Source organism: Raphanus sativus, chromosome 4, assembly GCF_000801105.2.
Source record: "Raphanus sativus cultivar WK10039 chromosome 4, ASM80110v3, whole genome shotgun sequence".
In the NCBI taxonomy this organism is placed as follows: domain Eukaryota; kingdom Viridiplantae; phylum Streptophyta; class Magnoliopsida; order Brassicales; family Brassicaceae; genus Raphanus; species Raphanus sativus.
In genome coordinates, this window is record NC_079514.1 from 47,105,385 (window position 1) to 47,124,971 (window position 19,587).

General features: G+C 29.1%; 2 protein-coding genes and 1 pseudogene across 7 annotated transcripts; 1 reads left to right on the forward strand and 2 right to left on the reverse strand.

Moving 5' to 3' along the window:
• Window positions 1-6,890: 6,890 nt before the first annotated feature.
• Window positions 6,891-7,610, forward strand: LOC130510585 (beta-galactosidase 14-like). The gene is made up of 2 exons (XM_057007035.1): window positions 6,891-7,272; window positions 7,357-7,610. The coding sequence occupies exons 1-2, from the start codon at window positions 6,916-6,918 to the stop codon at window positions 7,468-7,470; spliced, it is 471 nt and encodes a 156-aa protein (XP_056863015.1). The 5' UTR covers window positions 6,891-6,915; the 3' UTR covers window positions 7,471-7,610.
• Window positions 7,590-18,369, reverse strand: LOC130511400 (uncharacterized; annotated as a pseudogene).
• On the reverse strand, window positions 13,464-15,152 carry LOC130510586 (uncharacterized). 6 transcript variants are annotated; one of them, XR_008944270.1, is made up of 5 exons: window positions 14,879-15,136; window positions 14,665-14,775; window positions 14,297-14,429; window positions 13,866-14,006; window positions 13,464-13,773 (listed from the first exon to the last, which is right to left on the reverse strand). XR_008944270.1 is itself a non-coding variant. In XM_057007037.1 (5 exons), exons 1-4 carry the CDS (start codon window positions 14,911-14,913, stop codon window positions 13,901-13,903), a joined length of 342 nt encoding a protein of 113 aa, XP_056863017.1. In that variant the 5' UTR covers window positions 14,914-15,134; the 3' UTR covers window positions 13,464-13,773; window positions 13,866-13,900. The 6 variants fall into 6 exon arrangements, 3 of the variants coding, with proteins under 3 accessions (XP_056863017.1, XP_056863016.1, XP_056863018.1); XR_008944271.1 differs by having other exon boundaries at window positions 13,866-13,983; window positions 14,879-15,134; XM_057007037.1 differs by having other exon boundaries at window positions 13,866-13,983; window positions 14,317-14,429; window positions 14,879-15,134.
• Window positions 18,370-19,587: the final 1,218 nt, after the last annotated feature.

Below are 19,587 nucleotides of genomic sequence, written 5' to 3' on the forward strand. Positions count from 1 at the left end.
AATGGACGACTTATATTTAAGTCGTCTACTAAGTCCTCCAGTTGGAAGACTTTCCAGCGACTTACTTACAAGTCTTCCAGTAGAAAAATTTCAAGCGGACCTGATAGTCGCAGAAGGAGTTGGAGTACTCGTCATTGTGGTTATAGATCTGAAAAAATAACACGTGAAACGGTGAGAATGAGTAAATTGATAGAGACACATTTTATGTTCATTCTTTTCTCGAGATTGATGACTTACCGGCGTTAGGGTTTACAGAGAAACGGCGCTACGGTTTACAGAGAAGAAGCGGCGTGCTAGCTAGTGTTTAGAGGAAGCGGCGGTGAGAACGTTGGTGAGCACGGTGGTGAGGGCGACAGTTTGTTCGGAAATAGTGGAAGCGGGGCGCTAGTTTAGAGGAATCGGCGGCGCTAGGATTAGAAGAAGCTGCGCGCGACAAACGGTGAGAATGAAGTGAGATAGATAGCCGACGTTGAGAACGATGGTTTGTTCGGAAATAGTGGGAATTCGAATCGCCTTTGATATCGCCGGTGAGAGAGAACTGTTAGGGTTTCTGAATTTTAGCGGAAAATGAAACAAAAAAAAAATCACCTTATATATTGGGTAAATAATCCGGTTAGCTTTAAAAGTACATTGTAAACTTAAGGTTTGGTCCGGTTTAGACGACTTATTCTGACTGATAATGTACATCAGACGACCTAATATTTAGTCGTCTGTGCACAGAAGACTAAATATTAAGTCGTCCCAGACCCTAAAATGAACCCCTAAGCTAAAATGACTAAATTAACTTACAACCACTTATAAAATCAATTATACTTCAATAGTGTTTATTATACACATAAATGAACACGCTTAGGTAATTTAAAAATTTCAAAAACGGTTTTAATGCTTTCCAAAATCTAACCCTAGAACACATACAATACTAAACATATGTTGATGAAACAAAACTAAAGAATATCATGACTCACTACTTCACTCATCTGGGCTGAAAACAATTGAAATTTGTTATATATTAATTTATATCTCTTAAGACATATGTTAATTACATAATTCCAATTTTCACTTATCAAAATATTTTTTACAAATTTTTAAATTATGTTAAGAATAACTGTCCAGACGACTTTAAGTTAAGTTGTCTGGACGACTTATTTTCAAGTCGTCTAAACAGACGACTTGCGAGGGGTAGAAACGTAAAAAAACCGTTTTTTTTGTTTTGTTCACAAGGAGATAGTTGTAATTTCAATAGCCTTTTAGGTTACTTTTGCCTTGAACCCAAGTTGGGGTATCTTTTGGGTTTGAATCCAAGTTTTGAGTCACACTTGGTAATTCTCTCGATATTATTTGGATTAAAACATTATATTAAATAGTTTCCTAATATATTTTAATTTTAATATTGACTTTATTAAACATATATGCTTTCAAATGTGATTTATAAAATTTAAAATGGACGTAATACATTTTCTTTCACTCAAAATAAAAATCTATTATCAAGTCATCGTGAAAAAGTCAAAGCAATGTTATTATACATCTCCGAAAACAAAGAAAAAAAAAGAAAATTCAAAAAAATAGAACTACGTTGTCCCAAAAAAAAAATTGAATAAAGAAATGAAACTAACAGATGCCAAATAATATGAAAGAAAATCTGCATGGCCACACCAGCACACGAATTTGCCGTTGCAAATTAGATCCAATTAAACTATATATAGTGCTTAATACATTTTTGTTACTTCTGATTACAAAAAATAAAATGAATACTTACATAGCCATCGTCTAGGCTACATCTTGCTTCTAGTTATATTTCATTCCTCTGGTTTGGTTTAGTTTCCAATAAGAAATATATCTAGTGATGCTGACAGTACCTTCAAATCTCAAACTGCTTACACTCACTATGGCAAAGACATGGGTAAGGAATATTATGTGTACAGAAGCTAATCTCGAACTTCCGTGGAAGCTTTCTTGTACAAGAGAATCTAAAGATGTTGTTACAAAAATCAATTTTGCTGATTATGGTAATCCTTCCGGTAAATGTGAACACTATAAACACGGAAATTGCGGTGCATCAACCACCATGAAGGTTGTCAAAAAAGGTTAGCAAAATTAATGCAGAATTGTCTTGTGAATTATACTGAACATAAATATTTCAATGAATAATAATGTGAAATATAATTCTGTGCAGAATTGTCTTGGAAAACACATGTGTGTGTTTATGGTTACCGACGAGATGTTTGGTACGAGTCACTGCAAAACGGATGTGAAGTTCTTTGTTCAATACACTTGTACAAAAGCATAGCCTTAGGTTTCTTATTTGCTTCTTAATTACTAGTCTTTTTTTTTGCTACTCCCTCAATTTTATAATATAAATCGTTTAAAAATAATTAATTTCTTATATTTTCTAAATAAAAATATTATTAATTGTTACATAACCAGAATCCAATAAATAATAAAATGGAATGTATATTATCATTGGTCAATAACATTGATATTTAATTAAATTAGAACAAATATTTTTTCTAAAACGATTTTAATTAAAAAAAATAGTAAGGTCTTTTATAAAAATGGTTGCATGGTTTGTTTTCTTATAGTGATCAAGTTCCATTTATGCCTAGCTCTTCTCCTGCCTCGTTCATTTTCTCCTATTAATCAACAATAATATATTTTACAAACAAGTATGTAAATAAATCCCATGAATTTTCAAAACCACTTTATCATTTTCATCTTACCATCACTAAATAGATATATATATACTCTGGAACATAGAAAGAGCTAAGCTAATTAGCTTGGCGGTCTCTTTGGTCTCCACAGATTTTTGTTTTGTTTACTCTGTTTTCCCGACAAGAATCCCATATCCCTCGTCGCAGTATCCACAGTACTATCTTTCAGTTCACCATTTCGCTCCCTTGCTATTATAGTGTTTCGTATAAATGGACATATATATCTATCTACTAAACATAAAATGCATTTTAAAAAAAATGTATTAGAACAACGTAATCATTCACATAACTTCTGCATATCCATATCGAATAATTAAAGAGAATTAGTGCATTGTCAAATGTATTATATTGTTTCCTAAAATACAAAATAGTTTTAGTCAGCCATAAATTTTGATTCTCATCGCTATAAATTAGTAAATAGATTCTCAATCACAATTAAATGTATCCCATTTTAATGGTGATTTTATTAAAACATCAAATCAGTCAAAAATACAATCTAATTTTACATAAATTATATTTCTGATACATCATTTGTTTAAAGTTACAATATTTCTGATACATCGTTTATTTCTCATGCTAAAAAAATATTTATTTTAAACAAACTTACTAATAAAAAATATTTGTTTTCTCAACCTACTGAACCATATAATTTTTATGTGAATAACCATATCATTTTTTGATACATCGTATACAAATATCTGTATTTGATTAGGTACATAATAATCGTATAACTTCAGTTGTTATATGAAATTGATGCTTTGATTTTTATTTATTTTTTAATTCATAATAGGACCAAAAAAAGTATTATATTGTATTATAGTGTTTTGTATAAATGAACATTAGATCTCTATCTACTAAACGTAAAATGTATTTCAAATATATATAAAAAGAATGTATTAAAACAATGTATTAAAACAATGTAATTATTCACATAACTTCTGCGTATCCATATCGAAATGCATAATTAATGAGATTAGTACATTGCCGAATGTATTATATTTTTCCTAAATTACAGAATAGTTTCAGTCAGCCGTAAATTTGATTTTCATCGCCATAAATTAGTAAATAGATTCTCAGTCACAATTAAATACACTCCATTTCAAATGGTGATTTAATCAAAACATCAAATCAGTCAAAGATACAATCACATTTTGCATAAATTATATTTCTCATACATCGTTTATTTAAAACTATAGTTTCTGATACATCGTTTGTTTCTCAAGGTAAAGAAATATTTGTTTTAAACAAACTTACTAAGAAAAAAAAATTTGTTTTTTCAACCTACTAAACCATATAATTTTTTAACCCGGAGAACCATATCATTTTTGATACATCATATTATTTATTTTCTGATCCAAGAATTTATATGATATTTATAATATAATACGTAGTCAATCATGATATGCAAAAAATATATCATATACAAAAACTATGGTTTATTAGGTATGTAATAATCATATAAATTCAATTGTTATATGAACTTGATGCTTTGATTAGTTTATCTCTTTTACATAAATCATATCAAATGTTTTAAATTTTCCTATATTATTTAAAAAAAAATTGGAAAGAAGACATAATCAAATATTATGCATTGTTTACGGAAATTTAATCTATTTTCCTAAATTACTGTTGATTTTAATTGCTATTCTAACTGAGACAAATCATTTTGAACATATATGTAGTCAAATATTCATAGTTTTATGATTGGTCGAAAAAAAAAATTAAATCGTTCCAGTGTAATATTTGTATTAGGTACATGACTTTTTCATTAGTTTTCGTCTCACATCTAAAGATGATTATGCAGAGTTTGAGCATGATCTTTTCAGTATTAAAATATTAACAAAGGTATCAATCATGTCTGGAATCAATTCATCATATTCACTAATTTTGTTTAAACCATCAAGTAATTTTTCTCAATTATAATCGCTGAGAAACATGTTTATATATACAATTTGAAATACAAATTTTGTCTAATTTGAGAGCTGTGTTTTTATGACAACATGTGTTAAAATAAGTTTTAAAGTAAATTGTACCACAAGTTTAGGAATATTAATTAGTAAATATTTGCTATAATTTTGGGGATTTGTTTTCATCATTAAAACCCTAAACATACATCATTATGTATATACTTATGCACTGTCTTCAACACATCTCCTCATCACATCACTTTTTCGAATCATCATTAACAAACCAGAAGTCGACTAGGAAAACACATATGGCGGACTTCATTAGTTTTATATCAGCTTTTATTTATTCTTTTAGATTTACTTCCACAAACTATATTTCAATTACACAAAAACAAATAACACAAAGATATAAAATACTTTGAAGCTTACTTTGTTTACGTATCTGTACTTTCATTGAATTTCTTAACATGAATAATCTGTAATGTATGGGCGTGGAATTTTACCTTTATAATATCCATATATTCAAATTGTAATTTATTTAAGTTTTCTCACCCTGCGCAGAGCGCAGGTTATCACCTAGTATTTGTAGTATTTAGTTAACAAACGAACCACAATTACATAAAAATAAATATTAGACGATCTATTTTTTGAAACATTCACCATATAAAAATAAATTACAGTTTTCAAAAAAAAATATTATTTAAAAGGAAACATTCTGTTCTTTCCTTTAATGTAAATGTCGATTTTCCAAAAATAATTATAAACTACCATATACATACTATCTTTTGATTTTGGGCTTACAACTATACATAGTCATTAATTTATTCATTGCATTTGTGACTCATTAATATTGATCATTACAAACTATAAATTAAAATGCATAACATAAATACAATGCATTTACATTATCCAAAAACTCAAATAGTTATTCAGTTTTATGTATTATTATAAAGTATATGAGAGTTTTGATCAAGTTTTCAAAAATATTAGAAGATTTTTTTTGGATATTTTTTTTCGCCAAGCGGTGTCGTTAGCGGGTTAATGACGGGTTTCTTTGTTTTATCGGATATTTAAATAATATTTTTTCATTAATTCCTAATTTTGTGGAAAACAATTAGTTGTAGAACCTCTAACATAATGCTGCATGAAGAAAATAAATCAGTCGAGATTATATACGGCCGGATTAACCGGTTTGACTGTGGGCCCGAATCATATAATAAATACTGCTTATATTTTAATTAGTCTACAAACTACATATGTACCCAACTAAAAGAGTTGAAAACGATTTAAAAAGAAAATGCCTTATTTGCATCATTTAAAAGAAAATGCCTTATTAGTCCTCATCTTTCAGTTCAGTTTGAATATTTTAGTTTTTCTGTTTTACCTCAAATTGTTCATGTATTTACAAAGTTCAATTTGATTCAATTATGTTAATTTGGTTTTTGTTCCCGTTCATTTGCAAAGTTGGAAACTAGCTAATATACAAAAAGTAGGTCCAATTTAGTTCTGGTTCAATTCTGGTTTTCGAATAATTATGGATTTATCGATAAAAATATTGGATAATTTAAAATTTCAATTTAAATGTAGGGTAATTCGGATAAAAAATATTAAATAATACTGATATTTTAAAAATATTTTGAATAAAAAGTATCGGGTAATTCGGTGTATAGATAATATTTTAGGATATCTATTTGATTCACAATTCGGTTCCAGTTTTTTGGTTATAGAGATATATGATCTGCTCGGTTATATATGAAATTCCGTTTAGTTATGGTTTTGTGTCTTCATTTTGGTATCGTTCAGTTCACTATCCATAATAAATGTATCCAAACCCATACTATATCTAATATAGAAATTCGTTTAAATTGAGTTTATCTATTGTCGAAAACAAATCTGTGATTTTCAAACTCGGATCAAAATCTAGTTATTTGGATTAAAACATTATGTTAACTAGTTTCTAAAATTAAATTTCAATTTAAATATTTTGACTTTTAATAAAGATATATGTTTTATAAATGTGATTTTATAAATTTAAAATGGACCTAATATATTTTTTCACTCAAAATAAAATCTATTACTAAACGATCATAGAAAAGTCAAAGGAATGTTATTCCCCACCCCCGAAAACAAATCAGAAAAAAAGAGAACTGAAAAATAGAACTGTAATTTGAGAGAAATTTGCGAGGCCACACCAACCCACGAATTTTCCGTTGAAAATTAATCCAAGTAAAACTATATATAACTATATTCATAAGTAGTGCTTACTACATTTTGTTACTTTTGATTACGGAGACAACAAAATGGATACTTCTCATAGCCGTCGTCGAGGCTACATCTTTCTTCTAGTTCTATCTTATTCCTCTGTGCTTGGTTTAGCTTCCAATATGAATATTTCTTCCAATGATGCAAGAGGCAACAAAACCGACAGTTTCTTTGAAGATCAATATGCTTACACTCATTATGGCACAGACATGGGCAAGGAATATATTATCTGTGCAGAATCTACTATGGAATCTCCGTGGGTGCTTGGTTGCAATAAGTCTAAAGAAGTTTTTACAAAGATCAATTTTGCTGATTATGGAGATCCTTCCGGCAAGTGTGAACACTATAGACATGGAAATTGCGGCGCAGAAGCTGCCTTGAAGGTCGCCAAAAAGGTTAGCAAAATTAATGATATGTTTTGCGGATTAGTCAACAATAAATATCTCAATGAATATTAATGTGAAATATAATTTGTGCAGAATTGTGTTGGAAAAAACATATGTGTGTTTATGACTTCGGACGAGATGTTTGGTGCGAGTCACTGCAATAAAGAGGCTAAGTTTTTTATTCAACTCACTTGTAAAAAAGCTTGAGTTTCTTAGTTGCTCCTTAATTAATAAGGTCTTTAAGAAAATGGTTGCATGGTTTGTTTTCTTGTAATGATCAAGTTCTTATTGATTATTAAAGGAATGTCCGATATAAGTTATTTATTCTATTTGTTATTTTGCAACAAGGATTGATGTTGATGGCTCTTTGGGTGATCCAATTCATCTTCGATATCAACTTTCTCAATCTCATACTTCTGGCAAAAAGAAAAGACTTTATCCAAAGAATGCCACTCATTATCTCTAAAATTTTGAAGTTGTCTCTTTGTTAATTTCATCAATGACATTGCATTCAAAATGTCTTGATTCCTTTTTTGCAAAGCCTTGGATAAACTATCTGTAAGTCTTAAAAGATGAACCATCATTTGCAGATAAAACACAAAATCAAAATCCTGAAAATATACAAGAAGACCATATGCTTGTCGTCTTTTTGAGTCGTCCAAGCCCTCATTCTCAATATGTTTAAGCACAAGATGATGGGAGAAAATAACTCAATCAAACGCAACAGAGTTTTTCAGTGAGAACCCCAACGTATCTGTCCTGGTATTTGAATAGCAACCTCTTGATTCGACCCTTTTTCTGTGTTGATTTTACCATCAAGAATATCTTCCTCAATCATTTTTCTTTGATCTTCCCGAATCTGATACTTTCTCTTGCATGAATCTCCAACCACATTCAACAATAAAGAAATCATATCAAAGAATCCTCGAATCTCAAAATTCTTTTTGCAACAACCACAACAACCAATTGAAGTTGATGAGCAAAACAGTGGACATAATAAGCTGAAGTGTTTTCCCGTAAAATCAGTGAACTTAGTCCGTTATATTCACCTCTAAACTATTAAAACTGAAGTACAAATAGTATTTAATCCTGGGTTTTTCACAAAAATTACATCATACTGCCACTGTTGATGCACAGTCGTTTTAGCCAAAAAAAATTAACCTAAAATTCACTCGAGGTTACGTTCTTTCTGGACCGAGATATTTGCAAGTTTGTTTCTAAGCCTAATGTTATATTGTTCTGGGCTTGCTATATTTTCATGGCCCAGATAACTAACACTTTCTGTATTTTACCACAATATGTTTTCATTTTTCATACATATACTCATCCTCATATGGGATACGTCGATAATGTGGCGATACTCATTAAGTTTAATATTTTTATTATATTAGCTTTTTTGACAACACTTATATTATATCAGTTAAATCAGTATATTTAACTCATGAGTATGAGTATGAGGTCCATTAGTTACAAATAAATAAATGCAGTTTATACAAACCCAAATTTAATATATATGTTTTCAAACACAAGTTCATCACATTATTATTTGAAATACATGTGACCTTTAAAATATAAATATTGATGTTATATTTCACGAATAATATATCCATTACAAAAAACAATGGGATGGACAATGATAATTTTTTTTGGTTAGCATTGCAACTACATATTTAAAATATTGTTTTGCTACATTGAAGGTAAAATTTTTTAATACTGTAGCTTGGTTTCAAAAGACGACGTATCTAACACCACAAACAAAATTATTCTGATTTTTTAGAAATGACCAACAAATGATATACCGTACTTTGAGCAAAACAACAAAAACAAATCAAATTTCTATAATCAATTTAGCATAAAAACGAAATGAAATTAAAAATTTGACTCAACCTCATTTTGTGAACCATGTATCTAATTAAAGTTTCAAATGTCGTTTCGTGCACATGTTTATTACAACTAACATTCATCATATGATCTTTTCGTTTTAGACGTATATTGTACAAAGGACTTATTACTACTGCCATTAATTAGATATAATACACAGTCGTTTAATTTACATAATTTACCTCGTATAAAACATTCATTTAGTTAGGCCAACCGATGGGGTTTTTATTCTTAATTCTTAACTTTTTAGATAGATCCGTTAATTTAATTAAAAACTAGAATGGTACCCGCGTTAAAATGCAGGATTTTTTACCAACCGATAAAATTATGTATAAATATTTGTTCAGTAGGTTAATTGGATATTTATTTTACTTTGTCTTGAATTCATAATTTGTTTCAATACTTTGTGAAAAATATATTAATAATTGTGGCTATTATTAAACCAATGCTCTTTTGATTTGTGGAACTATATCTTTATTTATTAGTTGATCTATTTTTTATTTGAATGTTACATGCAGATTTCTTATGATGCAACAAATAACTAATGTTCTTTTGCTATTAGATATTTATTCATATGATTATAAATATGACATATTTTGAATATCTATGATAAATTATTTCTAGAAATATAATTGATTTATGTTTTTGTGTGTTAACGATTTAACAACCTCCACAATATGTGGTAACAATACATATTTATGACCCAATTAATATCTTACATTGTTAATAAATTAAGTAAATCATTATATTGTATAATGAGTAGAATTAGGAGTAGGTCCAAACTTAAATGACAACATTTAATAGTAGATAAAAAAATAGGACTCTAAATTAATAGATTAGACTAGCTTTTGACCCGTGCGGGCACACGGGTGTAAAGTAATTTTATGTTTTTGTTACATACTAAAAATATTATTGTTTGCATATGTTATTAAGTTCTGAAATTAGTGTATCTAGTTTATTTTTTAGTGTACATTTTTTAACTATAATGTTATATTCTTCTTATATTGTATTTTTTACTTGGTAAACTAAACATTCTTTGAATAATATTAGAGCATTTAGTTGAGATTTAATAGTTTTATTAAATTTGAAATCTTAAAATTTAGGATTTAAGTGCGTATTTTAAATTTTATTTTTACAGTTTAAAAAAATATTATTTCGATAGTAACAATAAAAGCAATTGGAAAAGTAACCTCAAACATATAAAAATATGCATCTCTAGTAATTATGTTTACAAAACCTAATCTGATGAATTGATTTGGTCCATTTGATTATGAATTATAAATTTATATCATATTTAACCAAAAAAAACAGTGGACCTTAAACACAAAGCAAAGCAAAGCCCATATATGCATTATTAATTGTATAACACACGATATGCAGACAACGGCCGGTTTAGTTTAAGATGCAAATTAACGTATCAGTTTAATATAAAAATAAAAACTATGTGTTTAATGACAGTGGCATAAGGTGGTAATTATTGTGGAAAAATCAGGATTAAGTACAAAATGTACTTCCCTTTTAATAGTTTAGATATATCTTAGCAATTTAATCTCCATACTTATATTAGTAAGCCTATTATAACGTATTAATAAATTAGATATAGGCCAATTTATCACTAAAATATTATTTATTAATATATTAGATGTAACTTCAGTGCATTACACGTTAACATATATATATATATATATATATATACCAAAATGGATTTATATTAGTTAAACTATATGGAACATACAATTAGAGTTTCACCATAATAACAATTAATATATGATATATTCTTAATATATGCTTCTATATACAGTAAAAATCTATAAATTAATAATTTCAAGACTATTATACATTATTAATTTATAGAATTATAATTTTTCAGTTTTAAATTTATAGCCTTAAAATATTTTTTATTTAAAGAAAAAAGAGTAGTTTATTTCATAATATTATATATTAGTTAAAATTTATAGATTTAAATTTCATCTATTTTTATGAGATTATTTGATACATTTTATGTATGTTGAAAAATATTTTTAATAAATTAACACCAAAAATATTGAAAAAAATTAGAGATACAATTTGAATTGATTAATAAACAGTAAAATAATTTATTTATGTATATAAGAAATTTATATATATCATAATTATTAATTTAGATTTCAATGAAACCATATATTTAGCTAGAAATTTTCTAAATATTATTATCTTAACTAAATAATCGAATTATGTTATAACCAGTCCAATTTGGAACCGAAAAATATATTAGTTTAACGTGTTTATTAGTTTATCGAGTATTAGTTTATGGAGTTTCTACTGTGTTGTTTTAATAGCTTAGATTTCAAACTTTTAATATATATACACAATTCTTATAAACAAACAACTAAAGGAATTGAAAATTTTAAATAATGATAAAACAACATAAAAACAATTAAAATGTTGTGTGTATACATGTCAATTAAACAAATATTTAATATGGTAAATGTTATATATATATATATATATATATATATATATACTAGGGTCGACCCGCCCTACGGGCGGGTTTTTTTTTCCAAAAATGTTAATTTTAGTTATATATTTTGTATGTATGTTTATTTTAATATACAAATGGTATAATATATTATAAAATATAAGTAGTTAGACAATAATAAAATTATTTTCAAGTCTTTTTTCTTTCTTACAAATTTCAAAAATTCAATATCAAAATCTGATTTTTTTTTGTAACTGGAAATTTTATATAAGGTGATGAGAAAATGAAAAAAAATTGATTAAATTTTAATTATGTGTTTGATTAGTAGGATTGTAGAAATGTTTCATTTCACTTAATTTTTATAAATTTTGTTTTTAGTTATACTCTTAGTAATTTAATTGACCCTCACCTCTAAATATACAATCTTTTTAGAATATATTTTTTTTCTTAAAACACCGGTTTAAAAATTGTAATATCTTACCTAAAATCCACAAAGTAAATTCTCACAGTGAAATTTATGCACTTACAACCCAACTATTTAGACTTATGATGTTATAAATATAAGTAGTTAGACAATCCTAAAATTATTTTCAATTATTTTTTCTGTCTTACAAATTTCAAAAATTTAATATCAAAATCTGACTTTTTGTTACTGGAAATTATATATAAGGTGATGAGAAAATGAAAAAAATTGATTAAATTTTAATTATGTGTTTGATTAGTAGGATTGTAGAAATGTTTCATTTCACTTAATTTTTTATAAATTTTGTTTCTTGTAATACTCTTAGTTATTTAATTGACCCTCACCTCTAAATATACAATCCTTTTAGAATATATTTTTTTTCTTAAAATATTGGTTTAAAAATTGTAGTATCTTACCTAAAATCCACAAACTAAATTCTCACAGCGAAATTTATGCACTTACAACCCAACTATTTAGACGTATGATCTAAATTTTCATTTATCTTGCTTATATAAATTTTGTTGGATTTTCTTTTTAAATGTACAAACTATCATAATTCTATTTTAGTTTTAAAACCATTGAATTCACAACTTTCACAGGTGTCTTTTCAAAACTTTTATTCCATTTCATCCTAAATCTCATTTGATGTATTCAATCATCTATGTTTTACACACACACACACACACACACACACACACATATATATATATATATATTATAATCTTTTTATTATCTAAAAAATTGGTTTTGATTAAATTAGTTAAAGTTAAACAAATTTTATGTTGTGGTTTTTATTTATATTATAGTTGGGATGTTACATGATAATGCACTAATGCATGATATACAACTGATGTATGTTTTCTTAAAACAAAACTACAATATAAATGAAAAAAGAAGAACCAGTGTAAAAAAAAGCAGAAGGGGAAAGATTGTATATATGTTCTCTCAGGAACATATATAGTGAGAAAGAATCATTCTTATATATATATAGGTACTAAGTCAATGCACCAAGGTCAGCCGTCCCTTCCCTTCAGATGCATTTGTCTCAGCCAATATTCTCTTTGACAATAATCACCGTCCATGGCTAAAAAGAAGTATTCTTACATATATATATCTAAAAACAACCAAGCTATTGTTTTGTATGTTAAAAAACCAAACGTGAGAAAGATCCCAAGTTGTGTTCTTCTTGTTTCTTATGTACCAAACATGTAAAATGCACAAACTGGGAAAACCATGAAAGTAATCTAGGGACCAACCCTGATTGATATCACCATCATGATCTCTTCATGAACCAGAGTTAAACTTGTAGACGTCATCTCATTGATACCACAATAAAATTGTGTAATAGTGTTAGCAACATATGTAATAGCCAACCAGAAATTAAATAAGAAACAAACATGTAAGAAAGTTGCAGAGAATTGCATTATTGATTAAAAACAGCTGGATATTACAGGAGTTTCAACTGTGGTCTTGCAATAAATATCACAGGAGTTTCAACTGCGGTCAAGTTAGTTGCCTTATCAAGTTCAACTTCCATGACCTGGGTAGGCATTATGCTAACTGCTCGTTTCGATGATGATTTGGCCACTTTCTCCACAGCATTAGTGCTCTGAACTATTGCTGCTTTATCTTTCTTCCGGAAGTGTAATTGTGTCTCTTCTCTCAAACCTCTCAACCAATGACTGTGTCCTCCTGGAAATAGCTTTAACTGAAAATATAGCAATTGTTAATAAATCAGTAGCCATATAATTTTATATGCTACCAAAAGAAAGTAACGACAGAAAACTTTGAATGGCTAACCTCCTCTAGCAACCTTCACAGGGTCTGACTCTTTGCTACCTCCAGGGGATTGAACGCCTGAACGGCAGAATATTTATGTCAATCACTTGCGAACTGATCGTAGCCTCAAACCAAGTAACTTGACCGAGTCAACAAAGAAAACTGTGAGGCAATTTAGTTCTGAAAGTAGCTGACTTAGCAACCTATAAGCTAATGCTATTATTTCTCTGCTTCCTTGTTCAACTTTTTCCAAGATTACATTACTTAAAAAACTTCAAACCCAATAGTTTTTAATGGTGATGGATTCGTCTCGCAAAAAACCGTAGATGACGAAATAGATCGATGAAAAAGAAATATTAAACGAAGACAACATAACACAGCCGACAGTCTGAATTGTTTGTGAAAAATAAATAATCTGAATGATAAAAAGTGAAGTGTGAGAGAGATAAAACCTTTAAACATGGGAAAAGACCTGAAGAAGAAGCCTGGAGCTGCCTTGCACGATCATTGCAGCTTCCCAAAAATGGCTGAGGCAGACCTTCATTGTTCTTAACTACTCTATCCTCATCTTTGTTCTTCAATTGCCTACAACACATGGATATACATTTTCAATTTCTTTTTGCCTAAAACACATTCGTAACGTAGCTCAGAAACTAAACTATATAAGCTCCTCTCCATATACAGATAAAGCTTCTACATTTCATGATTATGTAAATTAATAAACCAACAGAAACAGTGTCATATATTCATCAGTAAACAAAATAGACTCGCCGGAATGATCGAACTCAGATCCGAAAAAGAAATAGAAGAGAGAACTCACGTTGACGTCCAGGAAGAGCATGTCAACCCACATGAGCTCGCGATATTTCTTGCCTCCCAGGACCGGAGACCGGAGCAGTCTTGCCTCGACGACGGAGGAGCAACGGCTGGACTTCAAGTCGGAGAAGAACACCATAGAATGAGACATGAAATCAGGATTCAGTTTATCGCTATAGATAGAAATATAGGATGAGTTCGAGTTGAGAAGAACTCACATATTTATATAGATGCGACACCGCCTAGGAGCCATGAACGACGCATTGATTCACAACGTAGTGGGAGATGGAATTGAATGGATTGTATATGATGTTAAAGCTCGGCCGTTTCAGCGAGGGGAAGGGAGCGCAAAGGACAGGCGCTTCTGCCGCAGAGAAAAAGATCACTATTCAGAGATCTGCGCGAACAGCTAAGATTAGGGGGCGTATCACACTTCCACGGCCGGACATGTCGACGAAATACAATAGCCCATTAGCAATATTAACTCAAAGCCCAAACTTTAAATGACACGCTGACGTGTCGACGCGAGAGCAAGCGAGTTTCCACGCTGGCATCCTAGTTGTCACATTGGGAGAGAAACACTCTTCTTTATATATATAGATATATATATATTCATTATTTTGAAGTAAAATAATACCCGCACGGACGTGCGGGTCCAAAATCTAGATTTATATTACTTGCGCAATCATAACCTTGTCCTCTCAACTTTTTCATGCTCAACCCAGACTTAGCAAACAAAGAATCAATAGCAGATTTCAGATGTGCTGAAGATGTCTCAGCCACATTTATAATGCTAATGAATCGTTCTTTGACAATCCCACTTTTATCAACAAACCGAAATACTACTATCATTTGTTCTTTATCAGAAACGTCAACAGATTCACCAACCAGCAAACCAAAAAACGTCATGATCAATTTCTTCAACAATAGATTTGATTACCTCTTCTGCAAAGCAATGCACAATATCTTTCTGAATCTTCGAAGATACCATATGATTATTTCCTCGAGAATTTTGTAAGACAACCTTACTCACATCTTCATTTTGTTCAGCAGTGTATTTCAGAAGCTCCATAAAGTTTCCTTTATTAGCGGATGTTTCTGACTCATTATAACCACAAAAGGAAAACCTTGTCGCAACAAATATATGGAAACATCAAATGAATAATTTAACCGAATCAGATACTCACTCTTGGTAATATCATCCTGCTTATGCAAAGCATGTTTAATAGACTGACATTGTCTCATCAAGTTTTTACATTTCATAACTGTATTATTATGAAAGCTATTAACTTGTCTCACATGCTCTGCAAGCCGACTGAACTTATTCCAGCTAGAAAAATCTTCGTTAGTCCATGCATCAGTTTTTCTACCTCTTCCATTAATATCTCTAAACAAGTAACAACATAGACAATACACAGCGTCTTTCTTAACACTATACTAGATTTTGATCCGCGCTTAAAAAGCGCGGGTTTGTTTTCGAAAATAAATAAACTTCATTTAATGAATTTCTATATAAAATAGTGTACAGGTTTAGGCACATTTATCCGAAATCGCGAACCAAACCATACTAAACTGAAAAAATGAAACCAGGATTGAAGGGAATTTCATATATAACCGAGTCGATCGTATATTTCTAGAATAAAAAATTGAAACCAAACTGAAAACAAAATAGTGATCTTCAAAATACTATTTACAAACCGAATTACCCAAATTAACAGAATACTTTTTATTCAAAATATTAAAATTATCCAAATTATCAGATATTTTTATCCGAACAACGCGATATTTAATCTAAAAACTCCAAATTGTCCAATATTTTATCAATAAATCTGTAACTACACAAAAAAATCAGATTCGAAACGGAACTGAATTAGACCTAATTTTTTCTTTTGCATAACAGCTGCTTCCCAACTTTACTACTGAATCGGACCAAAAACCAAAATAACCTAACTGAAAACAAACCAAATTTTGTAAAATACCTGCACTTCCTAAATTTCTAGAGGCAAGACACAAAAACCATCAAACCAAAGGATGAGGACTAATAATGCATCAACATTTAAAATGGTGCAAAAAAACATTTTTTACAAATTATTTCACTTTTTATAATAGGGTACATATGTGATTTGTAGACGGATCAAGATATAAGCAGCGTTTTTATATTTGATCCGGAGCCGCAGTCAAACCAGTAAATGCAGTGGCTGCATATAAATTGGATTGGCTTATGTTTTTCATGTAACATTCTATCAGAGGTTCTACCAACTAATATGTTTCCACAAATTTAAAATTTAATTAAAACCTACTAATTAAAAATCTGATAAAATCCAAGAAATTCGCCATTAACACGTATAGAGACATCAGTTTACCTCGAAAAATCTTATATATTATTTAGAAAATTGATTAAAATTTTCATATACTTTTTAATATTACATAAAATTGAATAAACTATTTGATTTGTTGTATAATATTAATGCATTGTATTTATTTTATGCATTTTAGTTTATAAGTTTTGTAATGATCAATAATATTACAATTTTAATATCGATAATATATTTCTTTTGTTTATAAGTATAAAATAGACTTATACCTATTAATAAAATTAAATTTCTAGTTGGTGGATCGACTTTTTTAATAGGTCATAGATGCAATGAATTAAATTAATGGGTATGTATAGTTTTAAACTCATAAATTAAAAGACAAAATTGACATTAATGATAATTAAATTTTCTTTTTAAATTTATAGATATTTTGGAAAATCGACATTTTTATTAAAGGAGAAAAAACAGGAATGTTTACTTTTAAATAATATATATACACATCTATATATAAATATATATATTCTTTCTCGAAACAGTGTAGAGTTTATTTAACATGGTATTTTTGGTTAATAATATGCCATATAAAATCTTAAATATTTATTCATTTAAATATAGTTGGTGAATGTTTCAAAAATATAGATTGGTGAATATTGGTTTTTATGTATTTGTGGTTTGTTTGTTAACTATTTACTAAAAATATGGAATATAGTTAGTTAAATGATCTTGATATTATTTGAAAGTATTTCGAAGATAATTGCTAAGAATAAACAAATTGAATCTAAATTTTGATTATTTTATCATTTTGTATAGAATTTATTGTATGAACTCTTAATATGTAATTAAATATTTGAAATTACATATTTTTTTTTGGTTTTGATGGTTTCCATCCTTTGGTTTAAACTTTAAACCTATGTTGCATTGAATATTTTGGTACATATCTGATGAATCCATAGATCTGATTTAATTTAGTATGATAGTCTGTTTTCAGATTCGGAGGAACCAATTGTAAGAAAATTTCTCTGTGGTTAGACTTGGTCTGATTTAGATTGTAATACATTTGTATTTAATCAGTTTGATTTATATGTGAATATATATAATATATAAACGATAGTCTATGCTTGTGTTATATAAAAACTGTAAGCGATAGAGTGGATTTAGATGATAGTGTTGCGTCAGTTTGATTTATATGTGTAGTTGTTTAGATGTTTATTATTTTTATAGGGAAAATATCAAATATAAATATACTTAAACTTAATTAGTTATGTTTCTAATGATTTAATGAATAGGTGCAATAACCTTTCATAAGTAGATTTTTTAGAAATGATTCCCTTTTAATAGTATAGATTCAAACAGTTCTTATACTGATCAAACCAAGCAGGATTAAATCGCCTCATTACACCTGATATCATTTTATGTTTAAAGATATGACCACGAAGTTGACAAGGACCTCTAATCAAATATCTCCGAATTACCTCATCTCTTTGATTTGAAGGGTATTCAGATATTTTTTCCGATCATCGAGATTCGATGGTAACTCATCTAAAGCACAAGATGGGAATGGCTCCTTTTCTTTTTAAATTCAGAAACTTTTCTATTGATTTTACTGAAAAAAATATAAAATATATTATTAAAAGCCTGATAAAATACATAGAAACAAAACAAAAACCACAAACAACTATTATTTTCTAGAACAAAAAAAATCAGTTAAGTTTGTTAAAAATTTACAATTACGTAAACTAAATTATTGTAACATACATAGTTGATATAAAGTTAGTAAAACACAATAACATAAAAGCTTAATTGTAAAATCTGAACTTATGTAGAAATTAGAATGCACGTTGGATTTGGAGAAGAGAAGAGATGGAAGTTGAAAAGACAATAAAAGTATATTCTGGAAACAGAGAAAAAATTAGGTTAAATATGTTAAAAGTGTTATGTACCAGATTGTGATCGACATAACTGGTCCGACCAGGACCGTACCGACCGCAGGAGATAATGCTTATCGACTGTTGTACTTATCCACTTAGGATAAACACGACCTGATGTATATATATATGTAAGACCCCTGGTCGAGATTAATAATAGAAACACGTTTCCCCATTTAGTTTCACAACACGTTATCAGCACGATACGTTCTCTAAAACCCGAGCTACCCAAAAATCACCAAAAACCCTAAAAACGGCGCATCTTAAAATCGCTCTATCTCTCCAACCGTAAGGATCCAGACGACGAGCCACATATCAAATCGAATCTCTCGACGAAACCAAACCAACGCCGTAAACCTCGTGTCAATTTGATCTCAGACGCTCCCTCACGCTCTGTTTCAATACGCGCCTCCAGTAATCCTAAAAACCCTAATTTCGGCACAACTTCAAATCGATCGATCTCTTCAACCATGAGGAACCAGACGACGAATAATATATCAAATTAAAGCTCTTGACGAGGCGAATCTAACGCCGTAGGCCTCGCCTCTATCTGACTCCGGACGCGCCCTCACGCTCTATTCTAAGACGCGCCGTCAAGTGACCTAAAACCCTGAAATTCTAAAACTCATTCAACGACTTCAAACCGTTCATTCTCTCAAACCGTAAGGATCCAGACGACGTGTAATA